This window comes from Rana temporaria, chromosome 5 (genome assembly GCF_905171775.1).
Source record: "Rana temporaria chromosome 5, aRanTem1.1, whole genome shotgun sequence".
Taxonomy (NCBI): Eukaryota; Metazoa; Chordata; class Amphibia; order Anura; family Ranidae; genus Rana; species Rana temporaria.
In genome coordinates, this window is record NC_053493.1 from 361,915,211 (window position 1) to 361,936,246 (window position 21,036).

Here is a 21,036-nt window from a genome sequence, read left to right on the forward strand (position 1 = left end):
CTCCACACTCCTCTCCTATACATAGTGCCCACTGTCATACCCTCCACACTCCTCTCCTATACATAGCGTTCACTGCCATACCCTCCACACTCCTCTCCTATACATAGTGCCCACTATCATACCGTCCACATTCCTCTCCTGTACATACTGCCCACTGTCATACCCTCCACACTTCTCTCCTGTACATACTGCCCCATCATACCCTCTACACTTCTCTCTGGTACTTACTACCCTCTGTCATACCCCCACACTCTTCCTGTACATACTGCCCATTGTCAAATCCTTCACACTCCTCTCCTGTACATAGTGCCTGCTGTCATACACTTCTCTCTTGTACATACTGCCCACTGTCATACCCTTCACACTCCTCTCCTGTACATAGTGCCCAGGGCAGGACTTAGGGTGGTGGGGGCTCCTGGGCTTGAGTGTTGAAGGGGCCCCCTGGAGCTGAGAATTGGAGGGGATCCAAGATGTTGAGCGAGGGGGGATCATAGTTGTTGAGCGGAGGGGGGGGGAATTGAAGTTGTTGAGCGGGGGGGCGCATTAAAGTTGTTGAGCGGGGGGTGCCTCTCACCTGTGCACGGAATGTGTCGGCTCTCTTCCCTTCAGCAGACATCCACACACCGCTCCGGTTCCTCCTGGGGGGGGGGAGTTTGCAGTTGTTGAGCGTGGAGGGAGTGCCTCTCACCTGTGCCGACAGCCGGGGCCACAGACTGTCATTAGCTCGGCTCTCGGCTTTCTTCCCTTCAGCAGCCACAGTCCTCCACACACCGCTCCGGTTCCTCCTGCTTCCGTGCTGCCTCCTCTTGCAGTGCGGGAAAATTAACCCTTTCGCGGGACTGCCGGAAGAAGCTGTCTGTGCGGGAAAGTCCCGCAGAATCCGTGCGTGTTGGGAGGTATGCGCAGGGCCATCATCAGGAATTTTGGGGCCCCTTACACAGCTTAAGGCATGGGCCCCCTGGAGCAGAGAACCGGGGTGGGGGGGTGCTGCCGCCTGAAATTGAGAAGCGGGGGGGCTGCCGCAAATTGAGAAGCAGGATGGGGCCTTTACAAAAAAAAGAAGAAATAAAAATATATATATAAAAAAAGGGGGGTAGTCATCCGGGGACCTCTGGGCCTTTAATAAAAAGAAAAAAGAAACCTCTGGGCCCTTTAATAAAAAAAAATAAACATTTATAAAAAATACATAAAAAAAGGGAGGTTGCCATCCGGGGCCCTGGGGACCTCTGGGCCTTTTTATAAAAAATAAAAAAAAATATAAACAAAAATAAAAAAATAAACATTTATAAATAAAAAAAGGGGGGGTTGCCACATGGGGCCCTGGGGACCTCTGAGCCCTTTAATATAAAAAAATATATAAAAAAACATTTTCTTTTATAAAGGGGGTTGCCATCCGGGGCCCCCTATTGGGCGGGGTCCATAGGCTTTAGCCCAGTCAAGCCCAATGGTAAGTCCGGCCCTGATAGTGCCTTTTGCCGTACCCTTTGCACTCCTCTCCTGTACATAGTGCTCACTGTTAGACCCTCCACATTCCTCTCCCTCACCTGCACATACTTCCCACTTATATACCGTCCATACTCCTCCCCTATGTCGCTTACCCACAAAAACAGTTCTTTAAAATGATACTGAATACCCTCAATGTTACCAGCTCTAGAATGGACACACTTTTGTTAGTTCAACTAAAGGAAATCTCAGTTCTCATATTTGTTCTGCCCCATTATTAGTACTCATTTAATTTTGTGATTACTACTATGATGTATAGAGGAACATCGGGGATCTCAGCTACTCTAAATATAGCACTTGTATAAAAAAGTGTCCCTGAAAATATTTTTTAAATGTTGGCGACTGTGCACTTAGGCACTGCCCAAGGGCCACTGGGTCAGTAGGGGGCCCCATGAGAGGCTCCTGGGATCCTGTGATATTAAAGCGGTAGTAAACTTTCCTGACATTACTACTTTTTAGAGGCCCTGGGGTAGGTAATGCCACAATGTACAAGTATGCACAGCATATTAGCACATTAGGGTACACTTAAAGGGTCACTAAAGGAAAACAATTTTTTTTAGCTAAATAGCTTCCTTTACCTTACTGCAGTCCTGGTTTCATGTCCTCATTGTTCGTTTTTGCTTTGATGTAGCTGTAATTCCTCTCTGTTCTGCACACTTCCTGGTTGTCTGTTTCCTGATCACCACAGTACTGGGAGATTTCTCACTGTGGTGACTAATCAAGGAGGTGTGATTACTGGGGTGTATTCAGGTAGGGGCGCGTAAAACTGCGGCGGCGTAACGAATGACATTTACGTTACGCCTCCGCAAGTTTTACGGGCAAGTGCTTGATTCACAAAGCACTCGCCTGTAAAGTTGCGGCGGCGTAGCAGAAAAAGGGGCCGGAGTAAGCGCGCGTAATTCAAATGATGCCGTAGGGGGCGTGGATCATTTAAATTAGGCGCGTTCCCGCGCCGAACGTACTGCGCATGCGCCGTCCCTAAAATTTCCCAACGTGCATTCGGTAATTGATTACTGGGGTGGATTCAGGTAGGGGCGCGTAAAACTGCAGCGGCGTAACGAATGACATTTACGTTACGCCTCCGCAAGTTTTACGGGCAAGTGCTTGATTCACAAAGCACTTGCCTGTAAAGTTGCGGCGGCGTAGCAGAAAAAGGGGCCGGAGTAAGCGCGCGTAATTCAAATGATGCCGTAGGGGGCGTGGATCATTTAAATTAGGCGCGTTCCCGCGCCGCATGTGCCGTCCCTAAAATTTCCCAACGTGCATTGCGGTAATTGACATCGCAAGGATGTCATTGGTATCGACGTGAACGTAAATGGCGTCCAGCGCCATTCACGGACGACTTACCCAAACTACGTAAAATTTTAAAATCGTGACGCGGGAACGACATCCATACTTAACATTGGCTGTGCCTCCTAATAGCAGGAGCATCCTTACAACTAAAACGACGTACGCAAACGACGTAAAAAAAATACCGCCGGGCGCACGTACGTTCGTGAATCGGCGGAAGTATGTAATTTGCATACTCTACGCTGACATCTATGGGAGCGCCACCTAGCGGCCAGCATCAGAATGCACCCAAAGATACGACGGCGTAAGAGACTTATGTCAGTCGTATCTTAGGCTAAAGTCGGCGTATCTAGCTTTCTGAATACAGAAAGTAGATACGTCGACGCTACTTAGCAATTACGCGGCGTATCTATGGATACGCCGGCGTAATTGCTCTCTGAATCTACCCCACTGTGTCTCAGCACCAATCCAGTTTCGTTTTCCAAAGCATCACTGCCCTCTATTGGCTCTTTGTCTCTGTACATCAGAGAACCAGGAAACAACAGCAACAACGAAACTAAACTAAAGGTACATTATATGATTGTTTTTTATCTATTTTTAATCATTTTTAAAAGGAATCAGTTAACTATTATGTCTCTATACCCTGTAAACAGTCATTTCAGCAAATCCTTTAGTGACCCTTTAAATTTTCAGACTGAGCCCTCCAGTGCTGCGCTGTGATGAATCAGGCGGGGCCCGGGCACTTCCATCTTCACCCGGTCTTCCTTCTGGGTTCTGTGCCTTTGGTCACTTGCCTTGGCCGGGCTGCGTTCATGTCATTCCCGCGCATTTATTTATTATTTATAAGAGGCCCAACCAAAATCCTCAGCACCAGGCCCATGATGTTCTTAATATGGCCCTGGACATGTCACATTAAAGTTGAGAAGCGGTGTGGGGGGGGGGGGGGGGGGTGGCAGGGCTGCCGACAGTGACATGTCACATTAAAGATTAAAGTTGAGAAGCGGGGGGAGGGGGTGTTCTGCTATCGTAAATACTAAGTGAGAAGCGGGGGGTGCTGACTTCTTACCTCTTCTCCCATGCAGCCAGTGAGTTGAGAAGCGGGGTGAGGGGCCAGAAATGACTTCTCAAATTACTAGAGGCGGGGGCCTCTATTAATTTGGGGGGCCCTCCGCAGCTTTGCGGGGCCCTAAGCGCCTTGCATAGTGAGCCTATAGGGCGGATCGGCCCTGGGTAGTTGGGGTGTGCTATATCCTGGTAGGACAGAGGTATTTGCGGAATGTGGTATCCTAGTAGGGAAGGGTAGTTTCTAGTAGGACAGGGGATTTGTACAGTATGTGGTATAGTGGTAGGACAAGGGTTATTGTAGTGTGTTCTATACGGGTAAGACAGGTAATTGTGGTGTGCAGAATTCTGGTAGGACGGGGTAGTTTGTAGTAGGACAGGAGTAGTTTCTGATAGGACGGGGTAGTTGTGGTGCGTTGTATACTGGTAGGACAAGGGTAGGTTGTGCTTTTTGGTTTTCTGGTAGGTCAGGGGTAGTGTGATGGAGGACAGGGGTAGCTGTACGGTGTTGCACCCTGGTAGAACAGGGGTAGATGCAGTGTGTGATATTTATTATACATATTATGATATCGTGCTAGGACATGGGTAGTTTGTGGTAGGACAGGAGTAGTGTCTGGTAGGACAGGGGTAGTTATGGTGTATGGTATCCTGGGACCTGGTAGAACAGGGGTAGTTATGGTGTATGGTATCCTGGGACCTGGTAGGACAGGGGTAGTTATGGTGTATGGTATCCTGGGACCTGGTAGAACAGGGGTAGTTATGGTGTATGGTATCCTGGGACCTGGTAGGACAGGGGTAGTTATGGTGTATGGTATCCTGGGACCTGGTAGAACAGGAGTAGTTGCAGGGTGTGGTATCTTAGTTGGAAGAAGCAGTTTCTGGTAAGTTTTTTTTTTTGCAATGTATGGTATATTGGTAGGACAGGGGGTTGTTGTTTTATCCTGGTAGGACAGGGGTTGTTGTGGTGTGTTGTATCCTGGTAGGACAGGGGTTGTTGTGGTGTGTTGTATCCTGGTAGGACAGGGGTTGTTGTGGTGTGTTGTATCCTGGTAGGACAGGGGTTGTTGTGGTGTGTTGTATCCTGGTAGGACAGGGGTTGTTGTGGTGTGTTGTATCCTGGTAGGACAGGGTAGTTTCTGATAGAACTGGGATAGTGTTGCATTGTATCCTGTCGGACAAAGGTAGTTGCAGTTTTTGTAGTATCCTGGTAGGACAGAGATCGTTTATGGAAGGACAGGGGTAGTTGTGATGCATTGTATACTGTTGGACAGGGGTAGTTGTGATGCATTGTATACTGTTGGACAGGGGTAGTTGTGATGCATTGTATACTGTTGGACAGGGGTAGTTGCAGTTTGTAGTATCCTGGTAGAACAGGGGTAGTTTCTGGTAGGACATTGGTAGTTGTGGTGCTTTGTATTCTGTTGGACAGGTGTAGTTGTGGTGTATTGTATTCTGTTGGACAGGGGTAGTTGTGGTGTCCTGTATTCTGTTGGACAGGGGTAGTGGTTGTGTGTTGTAATCTGTCGGTGAGGGGTAGTTGCAGTTTGTAGTATTACAGGGGTAGTTTCTGGAGGGACACGGGTAGCTGTGGTGCTTTGCATCCTGTTTGTGGTGTATACTAGTAGGACAGGGGTAGTTTGTGGTATCTGGTAGAAGGGTAGTTGTGGTAGGACAGGGGTAGTATGTGCGGTATCCTGGCTTACTAAGAGAAGGGTAGTTGTGGTAGAACAGGGGTAGTTGAGATAGGAAAAGGGTAGTTGAGATAGGAAAGGGGTAGTTGTGGTAGGAGAGGGGGTAGTTGTGGTAGGGAAAGGGCACTTGTGGTAGGAGGGCAGTTGTGTTTGGAGAGGGGTAGTTGTGTTTGGAGAGGGGCAGTTTTTTTTTAGAGGGGCAGTTGTGTTTGGAGAGGGGTAGTTGTGGTAGCAGAGGGGGTAGTTGTGGTAGCAGAGGGGGTAGTTGTAGTAGGAGAGGGGGTAGTTGTAGTAGGAGAGGGGGTAGTTGTAGTAGGAGAGGGGGTAGTTGTAGTAGGAGAGGGGGTCATTGTGGTAGGAGAGGGGGTCGTTTTAGTAGATCGGGTCGTTTTAGTAGGAGAGGGGGTCGTTTTAGTAGGAGAGGGGGTCGTTTTAGTAGGAGAGGGGTAGTTGTAGTAAAAGAGGGGTAGTTGTAGTAAAAGAGGGGTAGTTGCGGTAGGAAGTGGGGAGTTGCGGTAGGAAGGTGGGATTGCGGTAGGATGGGGGTAGTTGCGATAGGATAGGGGTAGTTGTGGTAGGATGGGGGTAGTTGCGGTAGGATGGGGGTAGTTGCGGTAGGATGGGGGTAGTTGCGGTAGGATGGGGGTAGTTGCGGTAGGATGGGGGTAGTTGCGGTAGGATGGGGGTAGTTGCAGTAGGAGGGGTAGTTGTAGTAGGAGGGGGGTAGTTGTGGTAGGAAGTGGGGAGTTGCGGTAGGAAGGTGGGATTGTGGTAGGATGGGGGTAGTTGTGGTAGGATGGGGGTAGTTGTAGTAGGGGAGGGGTAGTTGTAGTAGGAGAGGGGTAATTGTGGTAGGAGAGGGGTAGTTGTGATAGGATGGAGGTAGTAGTGGTAGGAGAGGGGGGTAGTAGTGGTAGGAGAGGGGGGTAGTTGTGGTAGCATGGGGGTAGTTGTAGTAGGAGAGGGGTAGTTGTAGTAGGAGAGGGGTAGTTGTAGTAGGAGAGGGGTAGTTGTAGTAGGAGAGGGGTAGTTGTAGTAGGAGAGGGGTAGTTGTAGTAGGAGAGGGGTAGTTGTAGTAGGAGAGGGGTAGTTGTGGTAGGAGCGGGGGTAGCTGTGGTAGGAGAGGGGGTAGCTGTGGTAGGAGAGGGGGTAGCTGTGGTAGGAGAGGGGGTAGCTGTGGTAGGAGAGGGGGGTAGTTGTGGTAGCTGTGGTAGGAGAGGGGGTAGTTGTAGTAGGAGAGGGGGTAGTTGTAGTAGGAGAGGGGGTCATTGTGGTAGGAGAGGGGGTCGTTTTAGTAGATCGGGTCGTTTTAGTAGGAGAGGGGGTCGTTTTAGTAGGAGAGGGGGTCGTTTTAGTAGGAGAGGGGGTCGTTTTAGTAGGAGAGGGGTAGTTGTAGTAAAAGAGGGGTAGTTGTAGTAAAAGAGGGGTAGTTGTGGTAGGAAGTGGGGAGTTGCGGTAGGAAGGTGGGATTGCGGTAGGATGGGGGTAGTTGCGATAGGATAGGGGTAGTTGTGGTAGGATGGGGGTAGTTGCGGTAGGATGGGGGTAGTTGCGGTAGGATGGGGGTAGTTGCGGTAGGATGGGGGTAGTTGCAGTAGGAGGGGTAGTTGTAGTAGGATGGGGGTAGTTGTGGTAGGAAGTGGGGAGTTGCGGTAGGAAGGTGGGATTGTGGTAGGATGGGGGTAGTTGTGGTAGGATGGGGGTAGTTGTAGTAGGGGAGGGGTAGTTGTAGTAGGAGAGGGGTAATTGTGGTAGGAGAGGGGTAGTTGTGATAGGATGGAGGTAGTAGTGGTAGGAGAGGGGGGTAGTAGTGGTAGGAGAGGGGGGTAGTTGTGGTAGCATGGGGGTAGTTGTAGTAGGAGAGGGGGTAGTTGTAGTAGGAGAGGGGTAGTTGTAGTAGGAGAGGGGTAGTTGTAGTAGGAGAGGGGTAGTTGTAGTAGGAGAGGGGTAGTTGTAGTAGGAGAGGGGTAGTTGTAGTAGGAGAGGGGTAGTTGTGATAGGAGAGGGGTAGTTGTGGTAGGAGCGGGGGTAGCTGTGGTAGGAGAGGGGGTAGCCGTGGTAGGAGAGGGGGTAGCTGTGGTAGGAGAGGGGGTAGCTGTGGTAGGAGAGGGGGGTAGTTGTGGTAGCTGTGGTAGGAGAGGGGGTAGTTGTAGTAGGAGAGGGGGTAGTTGTAGTAGGAGAGGGGGTCATTGTGGTAGGAGAGGGGGTCGTTTTAGTAGATCGGGTCGTTTTAGTAGGAGAGGGGGTCGTTTTAGTAGGAGAGGGGGTCGTTTTAGTAGGAGAGGGGTAGTTGTAGTAAAAGAGGGGTAGTTGTAGTAAAAGAGGGGTAGTTGTGGTAGGAAGTGGGGAGTTGCGGTAGGAAGGTGGGATTGCGGTAGGATGGGGGTAGTTGCGATAGGATAGGGGTAGTTGTGGTAGGATGGGGGTAGTTGCGGTAGGATGGGGGTAGTTGCGGTAGGATGGGGTAGTTGCGGTAGGATGGGGGTAGTTGCGGTAGGATGGGGGTAGTTGCAGTAGGAGGGGTAGTTGTAGTAGGATGGGGGTAGTTGTGGTAGGAAGTGGGGAGTTGCGGTAGGAAGGTGGGATTGTGGTAGGATGGGGGTAGTTGTGGTAGGATGGGGGTAGTTGTAGTAGGGGAGGGGTAGTTGTAGTAGGAGAGGGGTAATTGTGGTAGGAGAGGGGTAGTTGTGATAGGATGGAGGTAGTAGTGGTAGGAGAGGGGGGTAGTAGTGGTAGGAGAGGGGGGTAGTTGTGGTAGCATGGGGGTAGTTGTAGTAGGAGAGGGGTAGTTGTAGTAGGAGAGGGGTAGTTGTAGTAGGAGAGGGGTAGTTGTAGTAGGAGAGGGGTAGTTGTAGTAGGAGAGGGGTAGTTGTGATAGGAGAGGGGTAGTTGTGGTAGGAGCGGGGGTAGCTGTGGTAGGAGAGGGGGTAGCTGTGGTAGGAGAGGGGGTAGCTGTGGTAGGAGAGGGGGTAGCTGTGGTAGGAGAGGGGGGTAGTTGTGGTAGCTGTGGTAGGAGAGGGGGTAGCTGTGGTAGGAGAGGGGGTAGCTGTGGTAGGAGAGGGGGGTAGCTGTGGTAGGAGAGGGGGGTAGCTGTGGTAGGAGAGGGGGGTAGTTGTGGTAGGAGAGGGGGTAGCTGTGGTAGGAGAGGGGGTAGCTGTGGTAGGAGAGGGGGTAGCTGTGGTAGGAGAGGGGGGTAGTTGTGGTAGGAGAGGGGGTAGCTGTGGTAGGAGAGGGGGGTAGTTGTGGTAGGAGAGGGGGGTAGTTGTGGTAGGAGAGGGGGTAGCTGTGGTAGGAGAGGGGGGTAGTTGTGGTAGGAGAGGGGGTAGCTGTGGTAGGAGAGGGGGTAGCTGTGGTAGGAGAGGGGGTAGCTGTGGTAGGAGAGGGGGGTAGTTGTGGTAGGAGAGGGGGGTAGTTGTGGTAGGAGAGGGGGTAGCTGTGGTAGGAGAGGGGGTAGCTGTGGTAGGAGAGGGGGTAGCTGTGGTAGGAGAGGGGGGTAGTTGTGGTAGGAGAGGGGGTAGCTGTGGTAGGAGAGGGGGGTAGTTGTGGTAGGAGGGGGGGTAGCTGTGGTAGGAGAGGGGGGTAGTTGTGGTAGCTGTGGTAGGAGAGGGGGTAGCTGTGGTAGGAGAGGGGGGTAGCTGTGGTAGGAGAGGGGGGTAGTTGTGGTAGGAGAGGGGGGTAGTTGTGGTAGGAGAGGGGGTAGCTGTGGTAGGAGAGGGGGTAGCTGTGGTAGGAGAGGGGGTAGCTGTGGTAGGAGAGGGGGTAGCTGTGGTAGGAGAGGGGGTAGCTGTGGTAGGAGAGGGGGTAGCTGTGGTAGGAGAGGGGGGTAGTTGTGGTAGGAGAGGGGGTAGCTGTGGTAGGAGAGGGGGGTAGTTGTGGTAGCTGTGGTAGGAGAGGGGGTAGCTGTGGTAGGAGAGGGGGGTAGCTGTGGTAGGAGAGGGGGGTAGTTGTGGTAGGAGAGGGGGGTAGTTGTGGTAGGAGAGGGGGGTAGTTGTGGTAGGAGAGGGGGTAGCTGTGGTAGGAGAGGGGGTAGCTGTGGTAGGAGAGGGGGTAGCTGTGGTAGGAGAGGGGGTAGCTGTGGTAGGAGAGGGGGTAGCTGTGGTAGGAGAGAGGGGTAGTTGTGGTAGGAGAGGGGGTAGCTGTGGTAGGAGAGGGGTAGTAGTGGTAGGAGATGGGGGGTAGTTGTGGTAGGAGAGGGGGTAGCTGTGGTAGGAGAGGGGGGTAGTAGTAGTAGAAGATGGGGGTAGTTTGTATTGTATGAGTATGTAAAAGGTGGGTAGGTAGGTGGGGGGTTGGTTGTCTCGGGTAGACGAGTAGTAAATATGATAAGGAGGAGGAGGGATGGAGTAGTCGGGTTTAGACACTTCCTGCCCCCTCTCTCTCTGTGTTCCTCCCGGGTGTAGTACGGTAGGAGTCGCACTAGTCCACACAGCGGAGTTCGGTGATGCGGAGGGAGGACGGTCTTTCTCTCACACACACAGTGAAGCGATCAGAGCGGTGCAGTCAGTGAGCGGCGATCACACTACACGGGACTGATCGGCCGACCTCCGCCGCTTCCTCCGGTGATCACGTGATTCCGGCAGCACAGACCTCGTACGGGAGCGGGTCGGAGTGGCCCGGGGACCGGCAGTGCTCGGCTCTGTGTTGGGAATTCTATAGCAACAAGTGATCCGGCTGGAGAAGTTTGCAGCGCGCCGTCTCTGACAATGAGGAATATTTGGATCGTGCTGGGCTTCGGCTGGCTGGCCCTTGTGTCCGGGGAGACGGTGAGTACCGGGACTCCACACACACCGGGGGGGTTGTCTATAGCAACCACCTTACCTGCATCTAATGCCCCCTCCTGGATTGTACTGAGGGGGGCAGTGCTGCTGTTGCCTATAACTACTAGCCCGGTTCTGCATTGTAGTGGGGGGAGTGCAGCTGTTGCCAATAGCAACCAGTCTGGTGTCATCTGATATCCCCTTCTGCTTGTTACTAGAGATGATTAAGGGGGTGAAATTGTAGTTGTTGCCCCTAGCAACCACCCTGGTATTCGTCCCCCCCCCCCCCCTTATTGATATATCTTACCCCATTCTGCATTGTTCTGGTGCCGATTGGGGGGGACACAGTTGTTGCCCATAGCAACCAACCTGATTTTATCTGATACAGCCTTCTGCATGGTAAACAAGCCAGTGCCAAGGGGGCGAAGGACATCTGTTGCCCTCAGCAACCAGCATTACTTGATCATATAACCTCTTCTGCATGGTACTAGAGCTGGTTGGGGGTGCAGCTGTTGCCCATGACAACCATCATGACTTCATTCCTATATTGACATCTGATCCTTCCTTCTGCATTGTGCTAATAGGGAAAGTGAAGCAGTTGCACCAACTTGATCTGATACAGCCATCTGCATGGCACAGCAGCTGGTGCTACTGGACCTTGGGTTTTGTGTAGCTGTTGCCCATAGCAACCGTCCTGGCTGTACCTCTCCCAGTTACTTATGACGATGTGTCAGAAAACTTCCACCATAAAATGTCATGAGAATGGTGGATTTTGTGTAAATGTGCAGATCAGATGTGGGCTCCCGGGAGGTCACTCCACCATGGGAGACGTCTCTTCTCCTCTCCACTCCACCATGGGAGACGTCTCTTCTCCTCTCCTCTCCACCATGGGAGACCTCTCCTCTCCTCTCCACCATGGGAGACCTCTCCTCTCCTCTCCACCATGGGAGACCTCTCCTCTCCTCTCCACCATGGGAGACCTCTCCTCTCCTCTCCACCATGGGAGACCTCTCCTCTCCACTCCACCATGGGAGACCTCTCCTCTCCACTCCACCATGGGAGACGTCTCCTCTCCACTCCACCATGGGAGACGTCTCCTCTCCACTCCACCATGGGAGACGTCTCCTCTCCACTCCACCATGGGAGACGTCTCCTCTCCACTCCACCATGGGAGACGTCTCCTCTCCACTCCACCATGGGAGACGTCTCCTCTCCACTCCACCATGGGAGACGTCTCTTCTCCTCTCCACCATGGGAGACCTCTCCTCTCCACTCCACCATGGGAGACCTCTCCTCTCCACTCCACCATGGGAGACCTCTCCTCTCCACCATGGGAGACCTCTCCTCTCCACCACGGGAGACCTCTCCACTCCACCACGGGAGACCTCTCCACTCCACCACGGGAGACCTCTCCACTCCACCACGGGAGACCTCTCCCCTCCACCACGGGAGACCTCTCCACTCCACCACGGGAGACCTCTCCACTCCACCACGGGAGACCTCTCCACTCCACTCCACCACGGGAGACCTCTCTTCTCCACTCCACCACGGGAGACGTCTCTTCTCCACTCCACCACGGGAGACGTCTCTTCTCCACTCCACCACGGGAGACCTCTCCTCTCCACTCCACCACGGGAGACCTCTCCTCTCCACTCCACCACGGGAGACCTCTCCTCTCCACTCCACCACGGGAGACCTCTCCTCTCCACTCCACCACGGGAGACCTCTCCTCTCCTCTCCACTCCACCACGGGAGACCTCTCCTCTCCACTCCACCACGGGAGACCTCTCCTCTCCTCTCCACTCCACCACGGGAGACCTCTCCTCTCCACTCCACCATGGGGGTCCTCTCTTCTCCACCCTATAGGAGTCCTCTCTTCTCCACCCTATAGGAGACCTCTCTTCTCCACCCTATAGGAGACCTCTCCTCTCGACCCTATAGGAGACCTCTCCTCTCGACCCTATAGGAGACCTCTCCTCTCGACCCTATAGGAGACCTCTCCTCTCCACCCTATAGGAGACCTCTCCTCTCCACCCTATAGGAGACCTCTCCTCTCCTCTCCACCCTATAGGAGACCTCTCCTCTCCACCCTATAGGAGACCTCTCCTCTCCACCCTATAGGAGACCTCTCCTCTCCACCCTATAGGAGACCTCTCCTCTCCACCCTATAGGAGACCTCTCCTCTCCACCCTATAGGAGACCTCTCCTCTCCACCCTATAGGAGACCTCTCCTCTCCACCCTATAGGAGACCTCTCTTCTCCACCCTATAGGAGACCTCTTCTTCTTCTCCTCTCCACCCCACAATAGCAGTAATTTCACTTATTCTACTCCGCAATACCCAACACACACCAATGGGGAATATTTAATGACTTATTAGCTCTAATCTTATCTAATTCGAGGTTGTACTTCAGTTGACTCGGCAGCCATGACGTTGAGGATCGTGTGGCGTATTGTGTGGTGTTTTTGGTGACAGAGTAGTGGATTTTGTGTCTGAACTCTGTATGTGATGTATAGCCAGGTCTGGGGCTCACTGCACATCAACTACTCATCCATTCAAAATCATTTTTGGGTTTATGCCAGTTGAGATTATTGAAGACCTTTTGGAAGAGCCCCGGGGTCCCTATGGGGCCCCCTGATGTCAGGGAATGCAGGGGTCACATGAGTACAGGGGATGGAGATGGTTAGCCTTGGTTAGTGGATTTGTTTCATAGTCCCGATGATGGAAACTTGTAAACACACTTTTTATGTGGTGTGTGTGGAAAGAACTATTTTCATTGCCGCTAGAAATTCACTTATTGATGGCTTAAAAAAATGAGACTCCCAGAGCCTCAGCTGTGTTTATGATATTGTGTTCCCCTCCCCCACTTCCTGCTAAGCCCCATCCACTACAAATACCCCCCCTTTTGTTGACAGAGCCACCAGCCCTGGGCAGGCTGGAAACTTGTTTTCAGACGTTCACACACAAAAAAAAAAAAAGTTGAAGGTATTTCTGGTCTGGCTTTTTAATGCTAGTATTTATTTTATATATTTATTTATTTTTATTTTTTTGTTTTGCTGTTATGTTTTTTTACTCCTTCCCCTTCTTTTTATTTTTTTCCCTTTTTTCATTTTATTTTCCATTTCCCCTTTTTTTTTTTTTTTTCTCTCTTTCTTGTTCTTATTTACATTTACTTTTTATTAAAACAAGGTTAAAAGAAAAAATAAGTTATTTACTTTTTATTTATTTTTTGTTTTGGGGGCAACACAGTGGCTAAGGGATTAGTGCTTCCGCCTGGCAGCACTAAAGTCCTTGCTTCGAATCCCATCCGTGACACTACCTGCCTGGGGTTTGCATATTCTCCCTGTGCCTGTGTTGGTTTTCTCTGGGTACTCTGATTTCCTCCCACACTCCACTGACATATTGGTGGGTTACTTGACTCCTGTCAAAATTAGCCCTAGTATGTGTATGTATGAATGTGAGGTGGGGACCTTAAATTGTAAAGTCCTTGAGGACAGGGACCAATGTGAAAAAATAAAATGCTAGCATTAAAAAGCCAGAACAGAAATACCTTCACAAAAAAAACAAAAACAAACAAAAAATATATATATATATATATATATATATAATATATATATATATATTTATATATATATAAATATATATATATATATATAAATATATATTTTTTTTATTGGAGAGTGTGTGTTTATATAAAGTGCTGCATAAATTGATAGAGCATTACACGTACCTGTAGTAAATAAATAAAATACTTGTTTTGTTTTTTTGAATCCTTTTTATTTAGTTTTTTTTTACTTTTCTTCCGTGTGTGTGGTTTTTATTTAATTTTTTTTTTGGCTCTTTCTTCTTTCCCTTCTTTCTTCCTTCCTTCTTTTTTTTTTTTTTTTTTTTTACTTTTTCTTTGTTTTCTGTTTTTCTAATCTTCGACTTCGCTTTGATATATGTGTGCCGATTCCCGTACTTCTTATTTTGCCGAGGACTATAGAGGTTTTTGTAGCTTTTGTTTTTAATAAATGTCACCCAGGACTGCAGGGCAGTTGTGGAATTTATTTCCTGGAGACTGACATAAATCTCAGTGGAATCTATTTAACCCGTCCGTTTTTTTTTTATTATAGAAAACCCAAAGAATTCAGACACATGAATGTGGGTTGCAGGGTCCTGCCCCGGAGTGCTCACTGTCTAGACTCCTGGGAAGACTTGCTGAAATAAGCCAAACTTCATGTGCGGATAAGCCCATGTCCTATAGAAGCAGATTTTTTTATTATTTTTTTTCTGTTAACGCTTGCGGTCAGACCTGGAAGCAATCAATGTATTGGTACTGTGTATGTTTTTATGTTGAAATGCTACATATAGATCCATATAACATTGAACAGTCCTATTAGACAACGAAGTAATAAAGAGGGAATTTTGTTTACATGTGTCGCTGTGTACAATCGCCCCCATCCCCCCCCCCTTTTTTTTTTTTCGAGGCTTCCACATAGCTTGGGGAAGATCTTCAGCCTTCTGTATGTTATATTGAACACATCTGTAACTTTATTGCTCTTGTACATCATTACACAGAAGTATGTATTGTCATTTTTCATACACCCTAAAGGCTGATTGGACAGTAATTATATGCACTTATTTATTTTATTCCTTATAACTGTCATCCCCATGGCACTGTACAACATAGGCGAATGATGCAAACAAGGTTGAGTAATACGGATGGAGCATTTTCTGTATATAGAGAATCTCCCGAGCACTACTGACATATACAGTGTGATTGGAAGCCTTGCATACAATACATTAGTGGAGCACGTTGTCCAGTATGTACTCTACTCTCCATTGAGATAATCCCTGGAGCAATATGATCCTTGCTTCAACGTTACCGATATGGAAGGGGATATGATAGGGCTGAGATATGTAAGCCTGGTTAAAGCAATCTGTCATAAAGCGTCATACCTGTATGAGAATTCTCAGCGGAAAGCTGCCCTGTTCTGACTCTTGGGATGCCAACGTGGTTCAGGACAATGGTGTCACTCATAGTGTAACTGAATAGGCTCAGCTTCACTGCCTGGGAATTAGTACGTGGCTTAGGAGTCACAGGGTGGCAGCTTACAGCTGTGGCCAGGGCTGCTATTAGAAATCACAGGGCTTCATACAGCCTACTTGACTCGCTCGCCATCCTATAGTGATCGCCCATACCCTGCAGCAGCCAGTAGGAAGGAGACGAGAAGCAGACGTCAGCACTGCTGGAAGGGCACACCGGTGGGCAGGAGGGGTGATCAGTGTGGTGGGGGGTATTTACTAGAACAGACCCCCCCCCCCCTGTGGTAGGAGATGAAGCTCTTGCAGGGGATTGGTTGCTATAGTCCCCCACCCTGCTGCTGCACCCGTTAACCCCTTCCTGTCAATGATGCGATTCCTCCTCCTTCTGTCTTGTAGTGTGGGGGGTGCCACTAAGAGGGTCATTTTCATGTAATTTCCAGTTGGGCTTTAAGTGGACTCCTTTTATATGCCAGGGATACCTCTAGGTGTACTGCCCGTCAACATTACTGCACAGTATCTGTTCCTTGCTGTAACATTTGTTGGTTGTATTGTCCTGTTTCGCAAACCCCATTCCATAGAAGTAATGGGCTCCATACGTAGCTGAGATGAGGGCTGAGAGGCCTGAAATGGCTACATGGAGTATACAGGCTGAACTGAGGTTTTGGTAAATGGTGCGGTAGCTCCCGTTTTGCTTAGAAGGATGGTAGTTGGAGCTTCTACTTCCCATTCATACATTCACATACTAGGGACTATTGAGACAGGAGACAGTTAACCCACTAGCATGTCTTTTCGAGTGTGGGAGGAAACCAGAGTACCCGGAGGAAACCCACCCAGGCACAGGGAGAACATGCAAACTATGTTCAGATATTATTTTGGAATTTTAACTGAGGACCTCAGTGCTTTAAGGCAGAAGTGCTAACCACTGAAATACCGTGCCCATACAGTATTTTTCAAGGATCAGATTTATCTTAATGTTCTTTTGATATTCATCTATTTTCAACTCCCACGACTTCCTCTGTAATCACAGCTGCCTGTAACTCTTATTATATTTACCTGTCGGCAGCTCTGAGTTCCCTCTGTCTCCGCTCCAACTTACACATCTGGTGCTAAGCTGTTGGGCGGGATGTGTGCAGGCAGTGTTACTGATTGCTTGCATCTGTTTTGTAGCATTGCTTGCATTTGGATCCTGCTCTGTTTAATGGTGGCCGGTAGTTTAGCTTACAGAGGGGAGAGGGTCAAAGTGTCACTAAACCCAAAATGGGGGGGCGGGGGGGGGGTCAGTTTTATCCCATACCTGCATCTGATGTCTTCTGCTTTACAGTAAAACCTTGGTTTGCAAGCATAATTTGTTCCAGAAACATGCTTGTAATCCAAAGCACTTGTATATCAAAGTGTGTGTGTGTATATGTGTGTGTGTGTGTGTATATATATATATATAATTTTTTTTTTATTTTTTTTTTTTTTTTACAGTGTATAAAAGAGAAGAGAGGCACCTCCAAGTGTAGCAATACGTTTCTAAATGTTGTACCTTCATTAAATGTAACCATATTGCTACACTTAGAGGCCCCTCTCTTCTCTTTTATACGCAGTTGTGACATTACGCTACTCTTATATCAAGACGTCGCTTGTATATCAAGGCAAAATGTATTAAAACATTTTGCTTGTCTTGCAAAACGCTCTCAAACCAAGTTACTCTCAAACCAAGGTTTTACTGTACCTAGTAATAGTGCATCCAAAATTTTTTTTTTTTTTATTCCTCTGATCCAACTTCCATCAAAAAGGTGACTGTGTTTTGGTCTCCATGATCCAATTGCTACTACTAGGGTGGCTGTGTTCGGTCTCCATGGTCCCAGTGCATGTGGGAGTGTAACTACCTTCTAATCCAACTTCTGTTATGAAGGTGACAGCATTTTGGTCTTCATGTTCCCATTGTATGAAGGACTGTAGCCCCCCTCTGATCAAACTCCTATGTGGGTGGCTTTGGTTTGTCTCCATGTTCTTACTGTATGTGGGAATGTAGCCACCCTCTGATCCAACTTCTATTATGTGGGTGGCTGCATTCTGTCCGCATGGTCCCACTGCATGCAGTAATGTAGCCACCCTCTGATCCAGCTTCTATTATGGGGGTTGTTGTGTTCCCACTTGCATTTGGGTCATGCTCTGTTGAATGGTACCCAATTTAATTTAGCTTACTCCGGGCAGGACCGGCCTTTGGGGTGTGCGGCCGCAATGGGCAACAGGGGCGCCGTGTGGCCATCCAGAGGCGTACTAAGGGGGGGGGCGAGGGGGCGGGACGCCCCCGGGTACCACACACTGGGGGGGTGTCAGACCGGCACCCCCCTCCGCGATTGTATTACACTCGCAGTGGCAGTGCCATGGGTTTAGGCAGCGGCACACCGGCGCAGGGATAAGTGAGCTAGCTACAGTGGCGAGGGAGAGGGGGTGTGCGGAGGGGGTGCAGGGTGACACCGCTGCACCTACCATCCCCTCCTCTTGCGGCCACGGGCTGCCTGTCTGTGCGATCCCGGATGTCACACAGGCACAGCCGAGTGAAGCCACCTAAGGCCCGCCCTGACTCCAGGGAGATGGTCGAAGTGCCACTAAACCCACAACAGAGACAGTATTCTTGCTTACCTGCATTTGATTCCTACTGTTTACCTTGTAATAATACATCTGGAAATCTGTTTTATAAATTTGCTCTGGTCCGTTTATGAAGGTGGCTGCATTTTGGCGTCCTTGTTCCCATTGTATGAAGGAGTGTAGCCACCCTCTGATCCAATGTCTACTATGAGGGTGGCTGTGTTTGGTGTCCATGTTCTTACTGTATGTGGGGCTGTAGCCAGCCTCTGATCCATCTTCTGTTATGAGGGTGCTCTAATATGTGTTATCCGAGTCTATGTTCAGTCTCAATGGTCCCACTATATGTAGGAGGACTGTTTTTGTTTGCATGTTTATTTTTTGCATGTGTGATTTCCCAAGTAGAGTGTGTCATGTAATGCACTCCAGTGCCTTTAAATATGCTGACATGACACAGGCAAATAAGTGTGGTGCGTTGCAGTGGTTAATTTTAATATAAACCACAGCAATGTACAGAGTGGAGAAATGGTTTGTGTGTGTGTGTGTGTGTGTCTGTTTTTTTTTATGTGCCTCCAGCCTATTTAAAAGCAGACCTCAATACACACACAAAAATGTAATCATTAATGCAACACATGGTATGGGTGGGCTAAGAATAGGCAGATTCTTATGCCCTGTACACACGATCGAAAATTCCGACAGCAAAAAAACGATGTGAGCTTTTGAACTGAAATTCCGACCGTGTGTATGCTCCATCGGACTTTTGCTGTCGGAATTCCCGCCAGCAAAAGATTGAGAGCTGGTTCTCAAATTTTCCGCCAGCAAAATCCGATCGTCTGTAGCAATTCCAACGTGCAAAATTCTGACGCATGCTCGAAGGCATTGAACTTAATTTTCTCGGCTCGGCGTCGTGTTGTACGTCACCGCGTTATTGAGGGTCGAAAGTTCGAGAACTTTTGTGTGACCGTGTGTATGCAAGCCAAGCTTGAATTCCATCGGAAAAAACGATCATGTGTACGGGGCATTAGGTTAAACTCTGAGCCAGTCGGGTCACACTGGTGCAATGTCCTGGGTGTTTTTTTTTATTTTTATTATTATTATTAATAATAAAAAAGTGTGTGTGTGTGTATATATGTGTATATATATATGTATATGTGTGTGTGTGTATGTATATATATATATATATATATATATATATATATATATATATATATATATATATATATATATATATATTATTGTGTGTGTGTGTGTGTGTGTGTGTGTATATATATATATATAATTTTTGTTTGTTTTTTGTTTTTGTCGGCATCAGGTCGCAATGGGTGTCTGAACTGACAGTTCGCACTGCGAAACAATCTGGGAGTGTCATTGATTTTTTTCTATTGACACCTGCATCGGTTCGCATAGGGCAGTGTGGACTGCCGGCGATTCAGGTGCGATGCGGGAACCCGCACTGGATTCACAGGGTTTCTGCATCGCACCGATGTGAACTGAGCCTCAGAAATCGGTTTGCGTGTCTCTGTTTCCCGATTGTGCGAAAGGTTCATTCATGATTGGATGATAATGGTCACCATTCTAAGTAGTAGGATCTAGTTGACCTGTCATAGATAATACGAACGGGCTTCTCTAAGACCCCTTTCACACTGGAGCGGTTTGCAGGCGCTACTGCGCTAAAAATAGCGCCTGCAAACCGACCCTAAACAGCCGCTGCTGTGTCTCTAGTAAAAAAAAAGTACTGCTAGCCGCATCTTTAGAGCAGTATGTTTACCGCTCCCGCCCATTGAAATCAATGGGACACCGCGGCTATACCGCCGGCAATGCGCCATCTGACTTCAGTTCCGATTTGAAAAGAATGTGGCTTGCATTGACTTATATTTTATTCCCTCAAATCCAAATAAGTCTCTTGTAACAAAAAACAGGCTATATGGAAAATCAAACTGATACAATCTCCACATTCCAGAGCGAAGAGGAGGGGGGTGTTGTGCCCTACCCATCGTTGTGACCGAAATAAATACCACTTTTTTTTTTCCAACAAACCGTCTGGAAGCAATTGAGTGAAATGGAATTACTGAGTAAAAACATCTGCTCCTTGTAGTTTCTCATGCTTGAAGTTGGTGTCTATCAAGTTCCAGACATGGGCAGGTTTGTTGTGATCCATTGACGTGGCCTGGAGGGCGACACTTTTGGCCACTCTTATTTACTATTGTAAAGAAAAAGAGTTGCCAAAAATAGTTTGGCCTAGATTCAGATGGCCACACGCAGGCTAGTTTTATAGGGTTTGTAGTTTTTGCTGAACTTTTTTTGTGTTTTAGGTGCAGGCATTTGGCACACATTCCTAACTGATGCATCCAAGTGGAACGCGTGGCAGTCAAAGTCCAGTAGGCTGTGCAGGCCATGAGGACACACAGTGGGGCTTAGCCCTGCCCCCCAACTGCCTCACTGCTTTTGATTGACAGACAGCATCAGAAGCCAATGGCTCCTGCTGCTGTTCAAGTTCCCATAGGAAGAGGGGAGAAGAGATGCAGCCGTGCATAGCGCTGGATCTCTTCCCCCCCCCCCCCTCTCCACACAGGGAAGGGGGAGGACAGAGCAATATAAAACTTCTTCTTTTTTTTTTTTTTTTTTTTTTTTTTTTATCGGAATGCATTCAGGTAAAATACATTTTTAGCTTTAATATCACTTTAGGAGTACAAAACCCCTTCCATTTTCATTACCATAACCTAGGAAGGGGAGGAGTTGTGGGGTTACAGAAGATAACCAAATGAGGAGATAACTGATATCAGTGTAGCAAAGATCATAGATTATCACTAGATTTCTGGTAGGATCAGTGTGTTTTCTATGGACAACTCAAAATGAAATAAAACTTCAATAGTATTTTTTAATAAACCAAAAGAATTAAAGTTAATTGTTTGAGACTTTTTTTATTGTTTAGTTCTGCGGGGAACATTTGCATGTAGTATCTAATCAGTTTCATAGGGGTGGTTAAAGTGATTGTAAAGTCTTTTGTGTGTGTGTGTGTGTGTGTGTGTGTGTGTTTTTGTTTTTTTATAAGGGAAAAGAAACATGTTAAAGTGGATTTGCACAGAGCAGTCCGGATTCTCCTTGGGTCCCTCTTCGGGGCTCCTGGCC

General features: G+C 48.5%; 1 protein-coding gene across 1 annotated transcript in view; it reads left to right on the forward strand.

Moving 5' to 3' along the window:
• Positions 1 to 9,921: 9,921 nt before the first annotated feature.
• Positions 9,922 to 21,036, forward strand: part of SDC2 (syndecan 2) — a 173,275-nt gene continuing 162,160 nt past the window's right edge. Inside the window, exon 1 of the mRNA XM_040354746.1 lies at positions 9,922 to 10,309. Within this exon, the coding sequence (XP_040210680.1) occupies positions 10,250 to 10,309 (60 nt within the window). The 5' untranslated portion in view covers positions 9,922 to 10,249. The remainder of the gene's footprint in view (positions 10,310 to 21,036) is intronic.